Source organism: Erythrolamprus reginae, chromosome 3 (genome assembly GCF_031021105.1).
Source record: "Erythrolamprus reginae isolate rEryReg1 chromosome 3, rEryReg1.hap1, whole genome shotgun sequence".
NCBI lineage: Eukaryota > Metazoa > Chordata > Lepidosauria > Squamata > Dipsadidae > Erythrolamprus > Erythrolamprus reginae.
The window spans coordinates 29,921,444-29,940,510 of NC_091952.1; the positions used below are offsets into that span (position 1 = coordinate 29,921,444).

Sequence of the window (19,067 nt, forward strand, 5' to 3'; positions counted from 1 at the left end):
AAAAGTAAGCAGGTACTTTTAGTGCTGGTGCCAACTAAACTTTTATACTAGAATATGAACATATGAATCAAGAGTCCCACATGGAGACTCTGCCTAACACAACAAGTAAGTTGTACAATAACTTGTTTTTAGACATAGACCAATTTCCCTGCTTGGGCTAGGTGATAATCATATGCAGAACGGCTAAAACAACCAGGCTATAAAAATGACACTAAAAATTTAGTTTTAATCAAACATATTTATAGTGCAAATAATGTCAAACTCAGTGGAATGATATACTAGTTTTAACAAGCATTGCTTGTTAGTTTGCTTGTTTCAAAAAGCAGAACTTGAATGTGTTTAAAGTAAATGTTTAGCAGTACGCTAAATTCTTACAAAATTTGTTTTCTACAGTGATCCCAAAAGTTGCCAGTAATAGGCTTGGTATATTACATTAGCATGCCATTCTGTTAAGAAAAACACTTTATCCATTATTCAAAGCTCCATCAGATACATTTTCCCCTGAAGTGGAATGTAAAGCAATGCAGCAACAGTACTCATTTCCATATAGTGAAATAACAGAACAACTTTAAAATATATTACTTTCCGTTCACACTTCCAATAGAGATAATGTTTACACAAGCTTTTTATGAAATCCTTCAACAGCACAGCTGTAGTAGATAACAGGAATGCTAGCTTTGAATTTAACACATCAATATGTACAGCATTTAGATTCTGCATTAAGCATTACACAAGTTAGGCTTCTATTTGTCTGCCTGTTGTAGGAATGATGCCTGGAATCTTAGGTCCACGAAGCAATACGTAACTTTTGGCTTTCAGCAGAGCCGAACGTCATATCTCCATGCTTTCACAGAAGTTACCATTTAATTGAAGTCTCGATTGGTAAGGATCAGAGGTGCCACTAAAGTCCAGACATAAATAAGAAGACAAACCCAACTTGAGGAGATCTTCACCCAGACAACTGGCCATTTGCTTTTCAGTGTTTTCGTTTCAGCATCAGGACTGTAAAATTAATAAAAATGATATATACCTCAATTAACTGGTAGAAAGTCGTCATCTAATTCAGCTCAATTATGCAGCCTTTTGGTATGCTTGCTAGATATTTGGTGTTAATTACAGAAGTATCATTCAGAAATAATATTTACATCTTTCCCAGCATATACGGAAGAAAATTCTATTCAGAGTCACAAGATGAATCCTAACGTTTTGTGCAAGAATTAACATTAAATTTCTAATTTTGTTCTTAAAATTGTTCTTAATATGTAAATTTTATATTGAGTTAGCAATCTACAACAATCAAGGGTTTTTTTAATTAAAATTTCTGTCAATAATATACTAACCTGTACCAATTAGTAAGAGTCATCATTATGTAGAGGGAAGCAAGAATTAACATGAAGTGGAAGAAGCTATAGTTATACTGGACACCATCCTTTTCATTGTCCAAAACCCGGCGGACTTCTCCATCTTCTACATCAGCTGCATTTGGTGCATCATCCAGAATGACACTGTCACTGACAGACAACGTCAACTTGTTCACTTGGCTGTTGTTAGAAGACCGGATGCTGCAAAACAAGGAAGGAGGCTTCAGAAATCTAGCTTATAAAAAAGGACACTTTTAACTAATTACAGCTGCCCAGCATTATTCAAATTCTGTGGAAACTCCTTCAGCTACTGTTGGTTCTGAAAACACAGCATGTAGTTAAAAGGAAACAATTATACAGCCCTTCTCAAGAAGCAATCAGTCCAACCCAGCAATCGCTTAACCTGTGTCTAACCTATGTGTGGAAAGTTGTTGAGAAAATAGCGGGTCTGAATCAAGCGTTCTGCAGATTATCTGAACTTTTTCAGCCTGGTTTTAGGTCTTCCAAAATTAAGACTACACTCACAATCTTGTGGGTGGCCTCTGGCAAGATTTGAGATGCAGAAATGCAATCTCATGCTCCTGTTTGATCTCTTGGCTCCCTAAAATCAACAATGGTCATGACATTTTTTGGGTTGAAATTGACAGGCACTGTTACAAACAGGGTTCTCATGCTTCCTTGTTCAGAGGTGGTCAATAATCTTCCTGATTCAGAGTTCATGCTTAAACTGCAGATAAGCTGGGGCTAAGTAGGCTTTTGCACAGATCCAAACTCTGCATCAAACTTGGCCATCCCTGAATCAGAAAGACTGTTCACAATCACTTTTGCCCTGCTGATTTCTCATTTTTTCATTTGGCCTGTTGAAATGCTATCTGCATTGGGACTGCTCTTGAGAATTCATATTTGGCAAATGGTTCAGAATTACAGCAGCAGTGGTTTAGGTCCATAATGGTGTGCCTGTGGCAGAAGTAGCTATATCGGGGCACGTGCCGCGAGGCGGTGCCTTCAGCTCCAGCTAATTTTTGACCTTGGGGAAGGCCATTTCGCCCTCCAGAGTGCAAAATTATTGGCCAACGGTCAAACCGGAAGATTGGAAAACAGACTTCCAGTTTACCTGTTGTGCTGTTTTTCGTATTCTGGGGTTTCAGGAAGCTTCCCCGAAGGTTCCAGCGTGCGAAAAACAGCACAATGAGCAAACCAGAAGTCCATTTTTCCAAACTTCCTGTTTGCCCGTTTGGCCATTTTTTCACCATCCCAGACTTCAGTGAAGCCTGTGCATAGGCACAGGGACCGGGGGGGGGGGGGGGGTGTTGCGCATGTGCAGCACGGAAGGTACACATGCATGGGGGGGAGGGAATGGGCGTGGGCATGTGTGCACATGCTTGGACACACACACACACCTTTTTCGCATGCAAACCAAAAAAGGTTTGCCATGTTTAGAAACTAGTCAGTTTAGCTATGTAGCACCAGATACCAACTCATTTGCACACACCTTCAAGCTGATTCTCACACCTAATGCTCTTCCTGACTCAGGACCAGGTCTGTCTTTTGTCAGCGGTTTTAATTCATCCAATAAGCTGTAAGAAGTTGGGTTCTCCTCAGGATCTTTGCAGTGACATAAGAACCCTGGGAGTTAGCTTCCTCAATTATTGCTCCTTCTTTGAAATAGTATTACCTTTCCCGAAAATGTGATTGTTCCCAATGATTCTGATATTCCATAGATCAGTGATGGCAAATCTTTTTTCCCCCCATCCTCCCGGATGCCCTCTGAAGGCCGGAAATGGCCCATTTCTGGACTGCCAGTAGGCTTCCCTGGACCCTGGGAAGGGCAAAAATGCCTTTTCCCACTCCCCTGGAGGCCCTCCGGAAGCTGAAAATGAACTCCCAGAGCCTCTGCATGAGCCAAAAATTAGCTGGCCGGCCTGCACATGTGTGTTGGAGCTAAGCTAGGGCAACAGCTTGTGTGCTGGTAGATATGGTTCCGTGTGCCACCTGTGGCACTCGTGCCATAGGTTCGCCATAACTGCCATAGATCATTAAGATCTGACTATTGGTCGATTAGATGATTTTCTAGTACTAAGGTGGTTTTTTTTCTTTTTGTTGGATTGCTGTGATTGCTAACTTGCTTTGTATCTTCTTTATTCTCAATACAGTGGAACCCCGACATAAGAGCTGCTCTACTTAAGAGCAACTCGAGATAAGAGCTGGGAGGGGAGAGATATTTTTGTTCTACTTACAAGCCCAAATTCGAGATACAAGCGCCAAGGAGCTGTCTCCTGAAGCCAAACGCTAACTTCCGCGTTCGGCTTCAGAAGACAGCTGCGAAGCGGCGCGCGTATTTTAAAAGGTTGCAGCCGGCCTGGGGGGCTCGGGGGGGTGCTTGCAGCTTTCTTTCTTGCTCTTTTTCTTTCTCTCTTTTACCTTCCCTTCCTCTATTTCTTCTTTTCTTTCTCCTTCCCACCTTCTTCCCTCCCTCCCTCCCTTCACTCATTCCTCTCTTACTCTCCCCTTTCATAAGTTTCCTTGCTTCCTTCCTCTGTTCCTGTCCCTTCCCCCTTTCTTTCTTTCTTTCTTTCTTTCTTGCTCTTTTTCTTTCTTTTACCTTCCCTTCCTCTATTTCTTCTTTTCTTTCTCCTTCCCACCTTCTTCCCTCCCTCCCTCCCTCCCTTCACTCATTCCTCTCTTACTCTCCCCTTTCATAAGTTTCCTTGCTTCCTTCCTCTGTTCCTGTCCCTTCCCTCTTTCCTTCCTTCCTTCCCACCCTCCGTCCATTCATTCACCCATTCCTCTCTTGATCGCTTAAAGCCGGTCCCTGGTGCAAAAAGGGTTGGGGACCTCTGTCCTACAGGATTGGGTGGCAGAGAAGTTGAACATATGTAAATTTAAAAGTTTAAGAAAGTTTACAAGTTAAGTGAAAGAAACTTCATTATTCATTTATATGTACATGTACATTTCTTCATTAAAAACATGTCTTTCTGCATAATTTAGACTAACTTTGTGAGTTTTTTGAGGGCTGGAACCAATTAAAATTATTTACATTAATTCCTATGGGGAAAAGTCGTTCGAGATAAGAGCTGCTCGACTTAAGAGCCCAGGTCCGGAACGAATTAAACTCGTATCTCGAGGTACCACTGTATTTAACAGGCATACATAAAAAACCCTGTTGTTGGGGTCAAATGTCAGTTATTTCTAATAATAACAACAACAACAATAATAGGAAATGTTATGCAAGCTCTTTGGAGTTCATTAGACACTTTGGGCAACTTAGGTATCTTTTAATTGTATGGATTTCATTTCTTGCAAAGGTTTTTTTTGTTAATTCACATAATTCTCAAGACTGATTCAGCATGACTGTTGCTGAAAGGTCTATAAGTCCCCACACCCAGTCTGATGTAAAATAAAAGTGGACCATTATTTTAAACTTACAAAAGACAACGAGGATCTTTTTCACATCAAGATCAACAATGGTCAAATTTCAGCTAAAACAAGTTGAGTTTTCAAAACTATTATTTAGTTAGTTTAATCAGCACAAATCTCACTACACCTAAAAGACACTATAAAGTACTTTTAATCAGGTTATTGACACCACTTCAACCAAAATGAATTCCCCCTGATTTAAAGAAAGAAAGCTTCTATTTCATACATCCAAATGTTATATAATCAATAATAGATCCCATTAGAATCGCTTCAGAAAACAAAACTTATATCTTACCTGGAATACAGGAGACAAAGTACAAAGATAATAAGCCCCACAATGCTCTGTGTATCCCACCACTGAGGTGACTTTTCTGGTATAGGCGTAGGAATAGCAGTTGCATTCAACGGAAAGGAAGTAGGTGCAGATATTTGGCTAATGATGTTCAGAAGGCTTGGGTTACAATGGCGTTCTAAAAAGAAACATTTTAAAGAGAAAACATATATAAAAATATAAATTCTGGGAATTATTGTTGTCTGTTGTCAGGTAACCTAAATAAGAATTTGGCATTTGTTACAATGAAGCCTCTCTACAAGATATTTCTTAAGGAATCCATGTACAGTGGTAACTCATCTTATGAACGCCTCTTCTAACAAACTTTTCAAGATACGAACCCGGTGTTTAAGATTTTTTTTGCCTCTTCTTCCGAACTATTTTCACCTTACGAACCCAAGCAGCTGCTGCTGGGATGAAGGGGTTTCTTTTCCCCCCTTTTTTGAAGAAAGAAAAGGGAGGGGCAGCTTGGAGGAGTAAAGATTTTGCATGCTTGCAAAGGCACTGAAACGGTCTTTTTAAGAAAGAAAAGGGAGGGGCAGCTTGGAGGAGTAAAGATTTTGCTTGCTTGCAAAGGCACTGAAACGGTCTCTTTTGAAAAAAGAAAAGGGAGGGGCGCCCCCCTTGCCTTTCTTCCTTCCCACTCACCCTTTAGCCTAGCCTTGCTTCCTCCACCCGCCCCCTTTAGCTGCTCCTCCCTGCCCTCTGTTTGCCTCCCTTCTAAAGTTTGGGATTTTCCTGAAGGATTTGCACGCATTATTTGCTTTTACATTGATTCCTATGGGAAACATTGTTTCATCTTACGAACTTTTCACCTTACGAACCTCCTCCTGAAACCAATTAAGTTCGTATGATGAGGTACCACTGTATTTCTAAAGAAAACAACTGAAATGTTTAGCATAATGGTTTACTATCATACTATCTGCATTGATAAGAAGCTTACCAGGCTCGTTAGACATGGCTGACCAAGTGAGGTACATGGTGTAGAGAGTAATCACAGAAGACTGGAGAAGACCAGAATGAGGTTGATGTTCCTATTTGAGACAATTTTAATAATATAAATTATTTTATGATCGGAATCATGAAGGTTTAAGACAGTGGTTCTCAACCTTTCTAATGCTGCGACCCCTTAATATAGTTCCTCATGTTGTGGTGACCCCCAACCATAAGTCTAGCGCCAATTATCCCAACAGAGCTTTAAGCTGATTGGCAGGAAGATCAGAGGGACACCCCCACTGTAAATGCCTGATTGGTCAGATTGTAAAAAAATGCTCCAAGGTGCTAGAATAGAAGCTTTAATTCCTAACACCATGGGAAATTGTATTTTCCCAAGGTCTCAGGCGACCCCTGGGAAATGGTCGTTCGACCCTCAAAGGGGTCGTGACTCCCCAGGTTGAGAACCACTGGTTTAAGAGGTCAGGCAACGTGTGAACAGATCTGATTTTACCGTATTTTTTGCGATGCTTGTTAAGATGGTCCATTTTACCCGATGGGCCTTTTTTGCCAACAATTAGAAATAAATATCGGAAACTAGTGAAAAATATTGAAAATTGTGACTGCAAGACACTGCACATAGCCATAAATGGGAACCAGTTGCCAAATAGCCAAAATGAAATCACATGACTGCAAGATGTATACAGCTGTTATAACTTTGAAAATGGGTTGTAAGAAGCTTTTTGTGCTCTTAAGTAAAGTACTAGTTTTATTCAGCATTATCAGAGGCATAAAAATTATCTGGGGCACAACTATTCAGTCAACGAAGCAGTGGAAGTGATGTGCTGGTGCCTGGATGCTGTTGGGGCCTGGATGGGTGTCAACAAACTCAAACTCAACCCAGACAAGATGGAGTGGCTGTGGGTTTTGCCTCCCAAGGACAATTCTATCTGTCCATCCATTACCCTGGGGGGGGGGGAGAATTATTGACCCCCTCAGAGAGGGTCCGCAACTTGGGCGTCCTCCTCGATCCACAGCTCACATTAGAGACACACCTTTCAGCTGTGGCGAGGGGGGCGTTTGCCCAGATTCACCTGGTGCGCCAGTTGCGGCCCTATCTGGACCGGGACTCACTGCTCACAGTAACTCATGCCCTCATCACCTCGAGGTTCGACTACTGTAACGCTCTCTACATGGGGCTACCTTTGAAAAGTGTTCGGAAACTTCAGATCGTGCAGAATGCAGCTGCGAGAGCTATTATGGGCTTCTCTAAGTATGCCCATATTACTCCAACACTCCGCAGTCTGCATTGGTTGCCGATCAGTTTCCGGTCACAATTCAAAGTGTTGGTTATGACCTATAAAGCCCTTCATGGCACCGGACCAGAATATCTTCGGGACCGCCTCCTGCCGCATGAATCCCAGCGACCGGTTAGGTCCCAGAGTCGGCCTTCTTCGGGTCCCGTCAACTAAACAATGCCGTCTGGCGGGCCCCAGGGGAAGAGCCTTCTCTGTGGGGGCCCCGACCCTCTGGAACCAGTTCCCCCCTGAGATTAGGATTGCCCCCACACTCCCTGCCTTTCGTAAACTCCTTAAGACCCACCTCTGCCGTCAGGCATGGGGGAACTAAAACATCTCCCCCTTGCCCATGTTGTTTTTGCCATTTGACTGATTGTGTGCCTGGTTTTTTTAAATATATTTATTGGGACTGTTTTTATGAATTTATTAATTTTAAATTGTAATTAGATTGGTGGGCATTGGATTTGTTATTATGTACTGTTTTTTATTATTGTTGTGAGCCGCCCCGAGTTTGCGGAGAGGGGCGGCATATAAATCCAATAAATCTAATCTAATCTAATCTATTCACATCTTGCTTTTTGCAACCTCTAGAACACTCTCTTATCAGCCAGAGGACCCAATTATCAGTAACCCACAATGTAATTATCACAATTCTGAAGAGGAAAGCACACCCAAACTGCTGTATATGTCCACAAATATGTTCACGCTTAAAAAAAGAACCTGATTTTTTTCTCAAAACTCAAAATTGTGTGTTTGGCTTATATTAGCATATCACTCCAACCTTTCCCCTATCCCCAAAGTTAAATTGAGATCCTACATCAAAAGGGTACTCAATATTTGACCAAAATATGGTGTTTCTCTAAAAATAAGACCCTGTCTTATATTTTTTTGAACCCTGAAATAAGTGCTTGGCTTTATTGCCATGCACTCAAAAACCTAACTGGACCTATTTTGGGGGAAACAGAGTAATTTATGTTCTGTATTCACTGATTTATTCTTAGAAGCATTTGCAAGATATACAATCCACCAAGGTAACACCTAAAGCAATATAAATCAACTAAGTTTGTTCACTTCAAATCACTGCTTCATCGTCATACCTGGACTTTGGGAAGGATTGATGTGATCGATACAACAATGCATGCGATCATATTAAAGCTGATGAAGCACTTGTTCTCAATACAGCCATCTGGTTTTGTGTAGAAGACATAGAACAGTACAATGGCAATGAACGATGCAATGTAGTTCAAGATGGTGCAGGACAGGAGAGCTGAAGAAAACAAGCAGATCCCTCTTAGAAATATTCAAGGGCTAAACTGGACCCAGAATATTGTTTAAAGATACAATTCATTTGTGGAAATAACTATTCTCAGATAGGAAGATCTTGGTTTTCTCCTCCACAGTGAGCATCATTTTATCCTATAAAGTATGTTTAATACTACCATCTAAAGCAAAAGCTTGCTTATTGTGGCAGGTTTTGTACTTTTTCAGTATTAAGGCATACTTAACCATCACTGCATGTAACAATCACAGCATTATCCCTCTTTAACACTATCCCCTATAATCAGGAAGCAATAGCAATAGCATTTAGACTTATATACTGCTTCGCAGTGTTTAACAACCCTCAGTAAGCAGTTTACAGAGAGTCAGCATATTGCGCCCAACAATCTGGGTCCTCATTTTACCGACCTTGGAAGGATGGAAGGCTGAATCAACCTTGAGCCTACTGAGATTTGATCTGCCAAATTGCTAGTAGCCGGTGATCAGCAGAAGTAGTTTGCAGTACTGCGCTCTAACCACTGCACCACCGAGGCTATCAGGAAGTAAAATTGATGTGCCCAAGGATGAGCAGGATATCCAAAAAGCTGGATGCAAATGGAAGCAAAAATCTATACGCGGTTCTTAAGAATATTCTTAATATACAGACTTTATTTGCTATTAACTATGTCTTCAGATAAAGAATGCTGACATTTTTTTAAATGCAACCCCATTTTTGTCCTATGGGAAAGGTCAGATTTTCAAACTTGGCCTCTTTTTAAGATATGTGACTTTCAACTCCTTTCAACTCGGTATATGGAGAATTAGGAATGTTGAAATTTACATGTCTTGAAGTTGCCAAATTTGAAAAACAATGTAATAGCTGGTTCTAAATACAGAGAATAAATTGCCCAAGCAGAGAAGCCCAAAGCAGTATGCATTAAAGCTGCTGTTTTACTTTGTTATTCATCAGCCAAATGATTCTTACCAGCATACCAACATCTGGAATTTCCATCTTCCATCCGTTCAAGCCAGGATTCATTCCAGGAATGAGCAAAATCCACAAGCAGCAGCAGCTGGATGAGAATGAAGAGGAAAGCCCCCGCAGTTCCAAAACCAAACAATACTAGAAAGAAAGAAAGGGAGGGAGGGAGGAATTTAGCACCATGACAGCATCTGAGTAAATATATACTGCTCAAAAAAATAAAGGGAACACTCAAATAACACATCCTAGATCTGAATGAATGAAATATTGTCATTGAATACTTGTTCTGTACAAAGTTGAATATGCACAACAGCGTGTGAAATTGATTGCCAATCAGTGTTGCTTCCTAAGTGGACAGTTTGATTTCAAAGAAGTTTGATTTACTTGGAGTTATATTGTGTCATTTAAGTGTTCCTTTTATTTATTTATTTTGAGCAGTGTATATCTCAATGGAGCCAGAGAGAGTAATCATCTTCCATGTGATGTACTGAATACGGATATGAATGATGGGGCTGTAACCCACAAAGGGAAAGACAGATAGAAAGCTGATCAATAATTATCTCCATTCATATAATATACATACTTTAATTTGTATGCCTTTTAACTCATAAAGTTATTTCAGGTGCTATGAAGACGACATATGGCGCGTCTGTGACCCCATTTTTCACCTCCCCTGGCTCCAGAACATTTCTGCAAGCTAAAATTGTTGGCTTTATTATTCAGTTTCAGCCCGCGGGGCTCGTGAAGGTAAGTAAGTCTTGCACTCAGCCAAACGGTGAGTGAGGCGATGTGGGCAGGGCAGTCTCGTGGTCCTGCGCAGACTGGATTAATGGCTTTGGTGGGCCACATGTGGCCAGCGGACTGTAGTTTGAAGACCCATGTCTTAGAGTGATAACATACTACTGGAGTAGTAATCCTAAGGTCTGTCCATCTTACAAAGAGGAAGAAAATTATATCTTGCTCATGTCACTCCCTTTCCCTCGTGATCACTCTGGAAGCCAAGTTTTACAGCTGAATAAAACCGAAGTTTGTAGCTTGTCTCCCCTGTGCAACATTTACTTTTGCTTTCTCGGGTAGATTAACATAAAAATGTGCATATGTACAGAGGGCGTGCCTATGTACATAAAAGCAAATAAGTGGTTTTCTACTATATGTCTCTCTTCCTTGAAGCCATTATGATTGTAATAGCTTGTATTGAGTAGCAACCACTATGAAGTACACATTCATCCAAATCCCCCTCTAGTAATTCTTCCTTAGACTATCAAACATCTTTCCCTATATAACCATTCACTGGGTATTATTTGACATTTTTAAAAAAACAATTCCAACTATTATAGTTCAATAAATGATGACATTTTCTGATCCTTGCACACTTGCCTCTTGTGAAAGCTCCTTCTGGAATATAAAATGCCCCAACCATGATTCCAACAATTGCAGCTATTTTGAAGAACCAAAATCTATTGAAAAATAAAGAAGAAAATTGAGAATTATTTCTCTGCCTATATTAAGTAAATATTTCTAATGGTTTGCATCTGGCTATAGGAATAAGTCTCATAGTTGATCTTTAATTTAAGGACTAGAGGCAGTTTTTATGCCCTGAAAAAGTGGGCCAAAGTTTGGATGTTGGGTATTTATTCATATACCATCATAATCCCCAGGACTTTAAGCAAATTTATTTGTTTGTTTGTTTGAGTTTTATCTTGCCCCTCTCTAAGGGCTCGGGGCAGCTTACAACAATACAATTCTGAAATCCAATAATAACTAAAAACAAACAATCTAAAACCCAAATTTAATATAAAAAGTCATTTTCAATCCATCAACATACTTTCCATTCAACCTACATTCATTCATAGGTAGGGGGTGATGATTTGTGTCACCAGGCCTGTCGGCACAGGTGCATCTCCAAGTTCTTGCGGAAGGCAAGGAGGGTGGGGGCAGTACAAACCTCTGGGGGGAGCTGATTCCAGAGGGCCGGGGCCCCCACAGAGAAGACTCTTTCCCGGGCCCCGCCAAGTGACCTTGTCTAATCGACGGGACCTGGAAAAAACGACTCTGTGGGATCTGGCCGGTCGCTGGGGCTCAAGTGGCAGAAGGTAAGTAATCTGGTCCTTTACTAAACATACAACAATCACACTACCAATATAGCCAACAATAAGGGGTTATTATTTGCAATATGTAGAGATTACCAGGTTACCCTCTCCTGTTAAATTTATATCTGGAATTATATAAACTGAAATTAATCATTATCCCGTTTCATTTCATGGGCATGTATTGATTCAACTTTCCTACTTGGAACAATGAATGTTTCCTACTTTAACCTTTCAGTTAAACCCATTCAGTTTTGAAAATTTACCATTTTGGATTGTGGGCAAAATAAATAAGGGGCTAGTCCCCATTTTCTAACTCACCCATTGTGGATGGCAGCCCGTGGGTCTTTGCTCGATTTCACTTTTATCATAAGTAAGGCAAAGAGGCAGAAAAACACGGCCATAGAAAAACTGATTCGGTAGACAGCTCTATATCCAACCAAAGCTTCACAATCAAAGCCATCACAAAAACCAGGTATCTGAAAGAAAACAATAAATTCAAGAACTTTTAATTATATCCAAATAGATTATATAATATTCATTTTCCTCAAATTCTATTCTTACAGATGATGATCATGGTTGAAAATCCATGGTTTATAAATCATTATTTTATACCGCTCCAGGTTAAGACATAAGGCAAATGAGCTGAGGTGGCGCAGTGGGTAGATTGCAGTACTGCAGGCCAATAAAGCTGATCTGCAGGTCAGCAGTTCAAATCTCATCACCAGCTCAAGGTTGACTCAGCCTTCCATCCTTCCGAGGTGGGTAAAATGAGAACCCGGATTGTGGGGGCAATATGCTGGCTCTGTTTAAAAGTGCTATTGCTAACATGTTGTAAGCCGCCCTGAGTCTAAAGAGAAGGGTGGCATTAAAAAATCGAATAAATAAAATACAATAAATAAATAAATAAATAAATAGTAGACTAACCGTTTATAGGTAGCCCTCGATTTGCAAGTGTTCATTTAGTGAGAATCTGAAGTTACAACAGGCCCCCAAAAGCTACCTACAATTCAATGTTGAAGATACAACACTATATACATCCCCAATTGGTCACGTGATCACATTTTAAGCACTTAGAAACTGCTTCTCCTTTATGGCCATTTGCAGCATCCCACAAGTCACAGGACTGCAATTTAAAGTTTGGATAGTTTCCAGAATTTACCTTCTTGCAAAAAAAAAAATGCCTAGTGGGTAAAACGAATTTGCTTAATGGCATCCACTCATGTAATGACTGCATTCACTTAATGACCGTGGTATAAAATAGAAAATATGACCTGCTTAATGATAACAGCTTACAACAGCTCAATTATGATCTTAAGTTGAAGGCTACCTGCACCCACAATGCCAGGATCTGCTAACTCATTCTATCCTAAAATAGCTGCTGGATAACAATGTTCCTATAGTATAAGCATACTCAGTACATTAATCCAAATCCGTGAAAGTTCTGCCTTTAATTTACAATTCCCAGGAGATAAAGTATTTGACTGGCTGCAGATTCTGATTCAGAACGTAATGCTGGTGCAGACCAAGTCAACTCAATTTGCTCATGTCTAGAGCTCAATGTTTAATAGACTTCCTAGTTTGGTCATTGCTCATGGTGAGCAGAATACAGTAATCTGGAGTTCAGTTCCAGTTTTTCAAAAAAATAAAAATCCAAGTCCAGTATAATATTATAAGATATAGTTTGGAGGGGAAATTAAGATGATAGGACCATAAAGATATGAAAGTTCTCTTTCCTGTCACCAACATGCAACAGATGCTTGTTGAAAGATACAGTAATAAGGTCTTCTGACTGTAATGCTTGAGAAATAGGGAGCCCATTCCTCTCTGTCATTTCAGAAATATATATTCCACAAAATTCTGACTAAGAAATTTTTTTAAAGAAACGCTTGCTCCAGATTTTGAAATCTGGGTGCCTAAGAAACAGAAAAATGTGGCAAACTTTTTACCACGTTCTGTAGCTTAAACTTGAAATGTTTCAAATTAGTCTGGACTGGTGTCTTATTGTGCCTAATAAAATGATCTTATTATTATTAATAACTCAACAGAAATTCCACTTTTTTCTTTCAACTTTCAGTGTGCCTCTATTTTAAGTGGAGGAACTCAGTGCCCAATGATGTGTACTATAAGCAAGATTTTAAAACCTCAGGACCTGTTTGAGATGTTTCTCCATTCCTGGTGCCAACATGATGCATGCAATAACAGTACTAAGAAGAAGCAGGAAAGCATAAATGAGCCGAGTAACTGTAGAATTCTTGCTGTTAGGACAACAGCGACATAACAAACACGATGCACCACTGCAAAGACATGGAATCTATATAAAAAAAGAAGAAATTAGAATATTTTAAATATTAGCAGGAATCTACATCCTTTCAAAGATATTTATAATGATATTAGTGTCATGGTCTCAATGGTCCTATTGGCCACATGTGACCAGGGCACACACAATGTAAAATGCATTGAAACACTGAATGCCAAATTAGAAAGGCCAGTTTAGAAAAATGTCTTATGATTAGGGGGGAACTAATTTCTAGCATATTAACAATCTAATAAAAGTTTAACTCTCTGATTACAGAACCAGGATGCAGCAGTGATTAGAGTGCAGCCCTGCAGGCTACTTCAGCTAACTGCTAGTTCAGCAGTTCAAATCTCACCACCCGACTCAAGGTTGACTCAGCCTTCCATCCTTCCGAGGTGGGTAAAATGAGGACCCAGATTGTTGGGGGCAATATGCTGAGTCTGTAAACTGCTTAAGAGAGGGCTGTAAAAGCACTTTGAATCTGTATATAAGTCTAAATGCTATTGTCATTGTTACCATCTGGACAGTCTAAAGAACAATGGCAAAGTACTCATATTGCAAGAAAGTTGTAGAGGTAAAGCCAAATGAATAAATCATGCAAGTTCTCTGCAGGTAGCCACCTTAATGAGGGGTTATATATTTATCTTAACTGAAACCTTAAATTAAGCTTATTTCTGGTGATATATTTTTACTTTCTCATGACATAGTATATTTAGGGTTAGTGTTCTCTGCAGCAGGGGCCCCCAACCCCCAGTCCATAGACCAGCATTGGTCTGCGACATGCCAGCAACTATTGGTCCACCCAAACAAGTGAATGCCCATCAACTGGATATAGGCAGCACGTGAAAAACGCACCCTTTGATCCATGGAAAAACCTCTCTCTAGAGCCGATCCCTGGTGCCCAAAAGGTTGGGGGATCGGCGACATCGGCGCCGAGGACAAGTCCAGCTTCAAGCCTCCTCGGCCGGCGGAGGAAGCGCGGCGGCGGCGGCTGCAGGCTCCGGAGGGAGCTCGGGCGGTGGCCGCTCCGCCGCTTCGGCCAGGGCCGCCGCCTCGCCCGCCGGGTGGCCCAAGCTCGCGCCACCGCCAGCTTGGGCCACCCGGCGGGCGAGGCGGCGGTCCTGGCCGAAGCGGCGGAGCGGCCACCGCCCGAGCTCCCTCCGGAGCCTGCCACCGCCGCCACACTTCCTCCGCCGGCCGAGGAGGCTTGAAGCTGGACTTGTCCTCGGCGCCGATGTCGCTGAGCTGCAACCGTCCGCCTTTGGACGTCTCTGTCGGCGTTGGGCTTGCACAGGAAGCGCAGTCGGAGCTCCCGCTCATGCCGCAGGCAGAGCCGCGCCGTGTCGGCCAGGGCCGCCGCCTCGCCCGCCGAGGACAAGTCCAGCTTCAAGCCTTACTCCAAACCCGGCGCGGATAAGGAGGACTCCTCGGCCGGCGGAGGAAGCGCGGCAGCGGCGGCAGGCTCCGGAGGGAGCTCAAGGCGAAGGGCGCTTCGGAGACGCCGGGTGGGCGGGCGAGGCGAGCGGCCGGAGCTGCGCCCTCCTTCGCCCGCCTCCTTTCCGGCAGCTCCGGATGGGGTGGGCAGGCGGGGATGCGGATGTGTGTCCGTGTGTGGGGGGGAGGGTGCTACCGTACTACTTTTTACGGGACACGGGTGTTGCGGGTTCGGGTAGGTGGGTTGGCCGGGTGTGTCTTATTTTTTCCAATATAAGACATACCCCGAAAGTAAGACATAGGGGGGCTTTTGGGGGTAAAAAGAAAGTAAGACACTGCCTTACTATCGGGGAAACACGGTATATAAATTAGTGTAGCATTGGGTGTTTTTGAAAGTTTGGCAATTCACAACATACACAATATATTTTATTATAGGAAAAAATCTACACCAGCCAAATAACATAGCACTTTATACTTTGAATAATTCTCTTAGTTCTGCTCAAACTGAAAGCAATACAGAGGAACTGAAGTGAAAGCTTTTATCATCCCGATTCCCAAGCATTTTAATGTTTTAATCTCTCTGAAGAGCAGAAATATGAAAGCAGCCTTGATTCACTTTGCAATCTCTGCCTTCTTTGAAGAGTTATTTCCCCTTTTGCAAATCTTCACTGTAAACATCTTTGTTCTAAATGCCTCCAAACCAATAGAAATGAATAGATGTACTATCTCTCTCTCTCTCTCTCCTCTACAGCCTGCAAAGATATCAAAGTTCCAAACCATTTTTAGGGAATATGGATGACCAAGTAAGCCAGTTTAGAATAATTCATTGGGTTTAAAGAAAGAAGGATAAGTTAACGGGTTAGAAATACTGCAATGGCTCCAGTAACTGGGACAGTTTGGTTATTATGTGGACATGCCATCTACCACACTCAAAAGGTTATGACTCAGCAGCTATTTCCTGACTGAGAAATAAGTATCATACTTAGAGATTAACTCATAAGCCACAGGAAACGGGTGGAAGGAAATGAAAAGTCCAATCCACAGCCACAACAAACCCTTGAACAAAATCAAAGCTACAGACATCCAATGTTTACTATCATCTTGACAGTTATATTTATACAAAATAACTAAGCATGTACATTTTCACACTTTGGTAGGGCTTTTTTACCAACCGCCCATTCTCTGATCCAATGGGTTTACATTGTTGAATTTAATAATTTAAATAGTTTGATCGAACGCCTTGTTTTTACAGTTCTTGGAAGAATTACAGGTATAATTTTTTTTATTTTTCTCCACATAAAAACATACTGTGTAAATTTGTTTACACATTCATGGATGTGTTGAGAGAATGTGGAGTGAATGGAATGATTGTTTTTAATGGGTTTTTTGAGTTTTAGATTTTTAATTAGTTAATTGGATTCAAGATATTGTATACTGTCCTTGGAGAGGGGAGGCATAGAAATCAAATAGGTTAGGTAGGTAGGTAGGTAGGCAGGCAGATAACAACACATATATCTTCAATGAATAACAATGTTTATAAAATCTATTATATAAAGGTTAATAAAATATCCTAAATCACATTTCAAATCACTCATTATTCTATCTGTCTGAAGAAGCTGGTATCTAATTTCAATAGCTAATTTCAATCTAGAAAATGACAGACAAAGCATTTTTTCTTCATCTTCAAATTCTAGTTTCCTTCAATTCCATTTTAAACCTATTCTAATTTACATGTAAATATGTGTCACGTTTTTATCTAATGCTTGCCTCCTTTTCTTTTTTTGTCAGCTGGGTTCTTCCCATCATATTTTTCATTTCTTTAATCTCTTTTACATTAATTTTACATTATTCATTTTACATCATTCCTGTCACCCATTTCCTCCCACTGATGGCTGTAACTTGTTGCTTGTATCCTTAAGATTTTTATTAATATTGTTTCCTCATGACTTATTTGACCCCTAGGACAATCATTAAGTGTTGTACCTCATGATGCTTGACAAATGTCTTTTTCTTTTATGTACACTGAGAGCATAGGCACCAATGACAAATTCCTTGTGTGTCCCATCACACTTGGCCAATAAATAATCCCATTCTATTAACTATTTTATCCATTTTTATTTTCAACCCACTCCTAAAATTTCCCCCATATTTTATAAAGCCCCGAGTCCCCTTTATCCTTAATTCTTCATCCTTAATTGTTGGACATGAGATATATGTGTTGTTATCTATGTATGTTTTTAGGATTAGAGCCTAAATGGATCCTTTTAGAGGTCTCGCCTGTTGCTAGGCGGACACCCCAAAAGAGGAGCAGAAGACCCCGCCTCCTTGTTTATGTATCCTGCTTTAAGACATCCCCCCGCCCCCAGATCTGGAATAATGATCAGGATCTCCGAGTTGCCCCATTTTCCATAAGAACCTACAGCGGGCTTTTCCCCTTTGTAGGATACAAAGCTGGAGATGGTTGGTCTTTCCTTTCCCCCCCGGTTGCTGGAATCCAGGTCCCCGCTAGCGGGATCCACCCCATCTGGACTGGGATCCATCGCAAGTCTGTTCGGCCCGCGGACCCCGTGCTCACGCCACGTACCCCTCCACCCTGACTCACCCAACTGGCCAAGGAGCAGATCCCGAGCACTGCCCCCATGGTGACAGCGATGCTCCCGCGAAGCTACTCCCGACTCGCCTCAACCTCCAGTACCCAGCGGGGATCACGGGCGCTGCTTAGCCCAGTCGATACGCGCTGATTGGCCGCGCGTACGCCTCTCCCCAAGTCCGTCATCGGAGAGGGGCGGGGAATAATGAACAGGCCAATGGAAAGATTCCGCCCGCTGTTCCGCGAAGCCAGCAAGGAAAATGGCGGCCTCCTTAAGCAGCTGCTAAGGGGGTGGGGAAGCCAAATAAAGGAGAAGTGCGCTGATTGGGTGGAGGATTATGATGGATGGGAGATTATTGTGTAAATTGACCAATGGGGAAGTTAGAATTCCCAAAGGAGGAAGAGTAGACGGGGGGGGGGAGGAAGAGGGTATTTCCGCCCGTGTTCAGTCCCGCAGAATTGGATACAGTGCTGTATCTGGGGCGACCGTTGGTAAATGGGCGGTTCCTATCAAGGAGGGCCCCCAAGGAACCTAAATAAAGGAGAGAGCGTCTCGTGGTGTCGTTGTTTGGCGCGAATTCGCCGTTGCGCTCTGCTGCTCTAGAAAGCCTTTGAAACATAGATGATTGACGGCAGAAAAATACCTCGTGGTCCATCTAGTCTGCCCTTATACTATTTCCTGTATTTTATCTTAGGGTGGATATATATTTATCCCAGGCATGTTTCAATTCAGTTACTGTGTGGATTTACCAACCACGTCTGCTGGACGTTTGTTCCAAGCATCGACTACTCTTTCAGTCAAATAATATTTTCTCACGTGGCTTCTGATCTTTCCCCCATCTAACCTCAGATTGTGCCCCCTTGTTCTTCTGTTCACTTTCCTTTTAAAAACTTCCCTCCTTAACCTGATTTAACCCTTTTTAACATATTTAAATGTTTTGATCATGTTCCCCCTTTCCCTTCTGTCCTCCAGACTATACAGATTGAGTTCATTAAGTCTTTCCTGATAAGTTTTATGCTTAAGACCTTCCACTATTTTTGTAGCCCGTCTTTAGACCTGTTCAATTTTATCAATATC

General features: G+C 41.6%; 1 protein-coding gene across 1 annotated transcript; it reads right to left on the minus strand.

The window, feature by feature from the left end:
• Positions 1 to 218: 218 nt before the first annotated feature.
• SERINC3 (serine incorporator 3) lies at positions 219 to 18,300 on the minus strand. Its single transcript, XM_070744689.1, has 10 exons — positions 18,002 to 18,300; positions 13,819 to 13,980; positions 11,988 to 12,145; positions 10,957 to 11,036; positions 9,583 to 9,720; positions 8,438 to 8,607; positions 6,053 to 6,143; positions 5,074 to 5,248; positions 1,341 to 1,562; positions 219 to 1,002 (listed from the first exon to the last, which is right to left on the minus strand). Exons 1-10 carry the CDS (start codon positions 18,038 to 18,040, stop codon positions 864 to 866), a joined length of 1,374 nt encoding a protein of 457 aa, XP_070600790.1. The 5' UTR covers positions 18,041 to 18,300; the 3' UTR covers positions 219 to 863.
• Between the last annotated feature and the right edge of the window lie 767 nt (positions 18,301 to 19,067).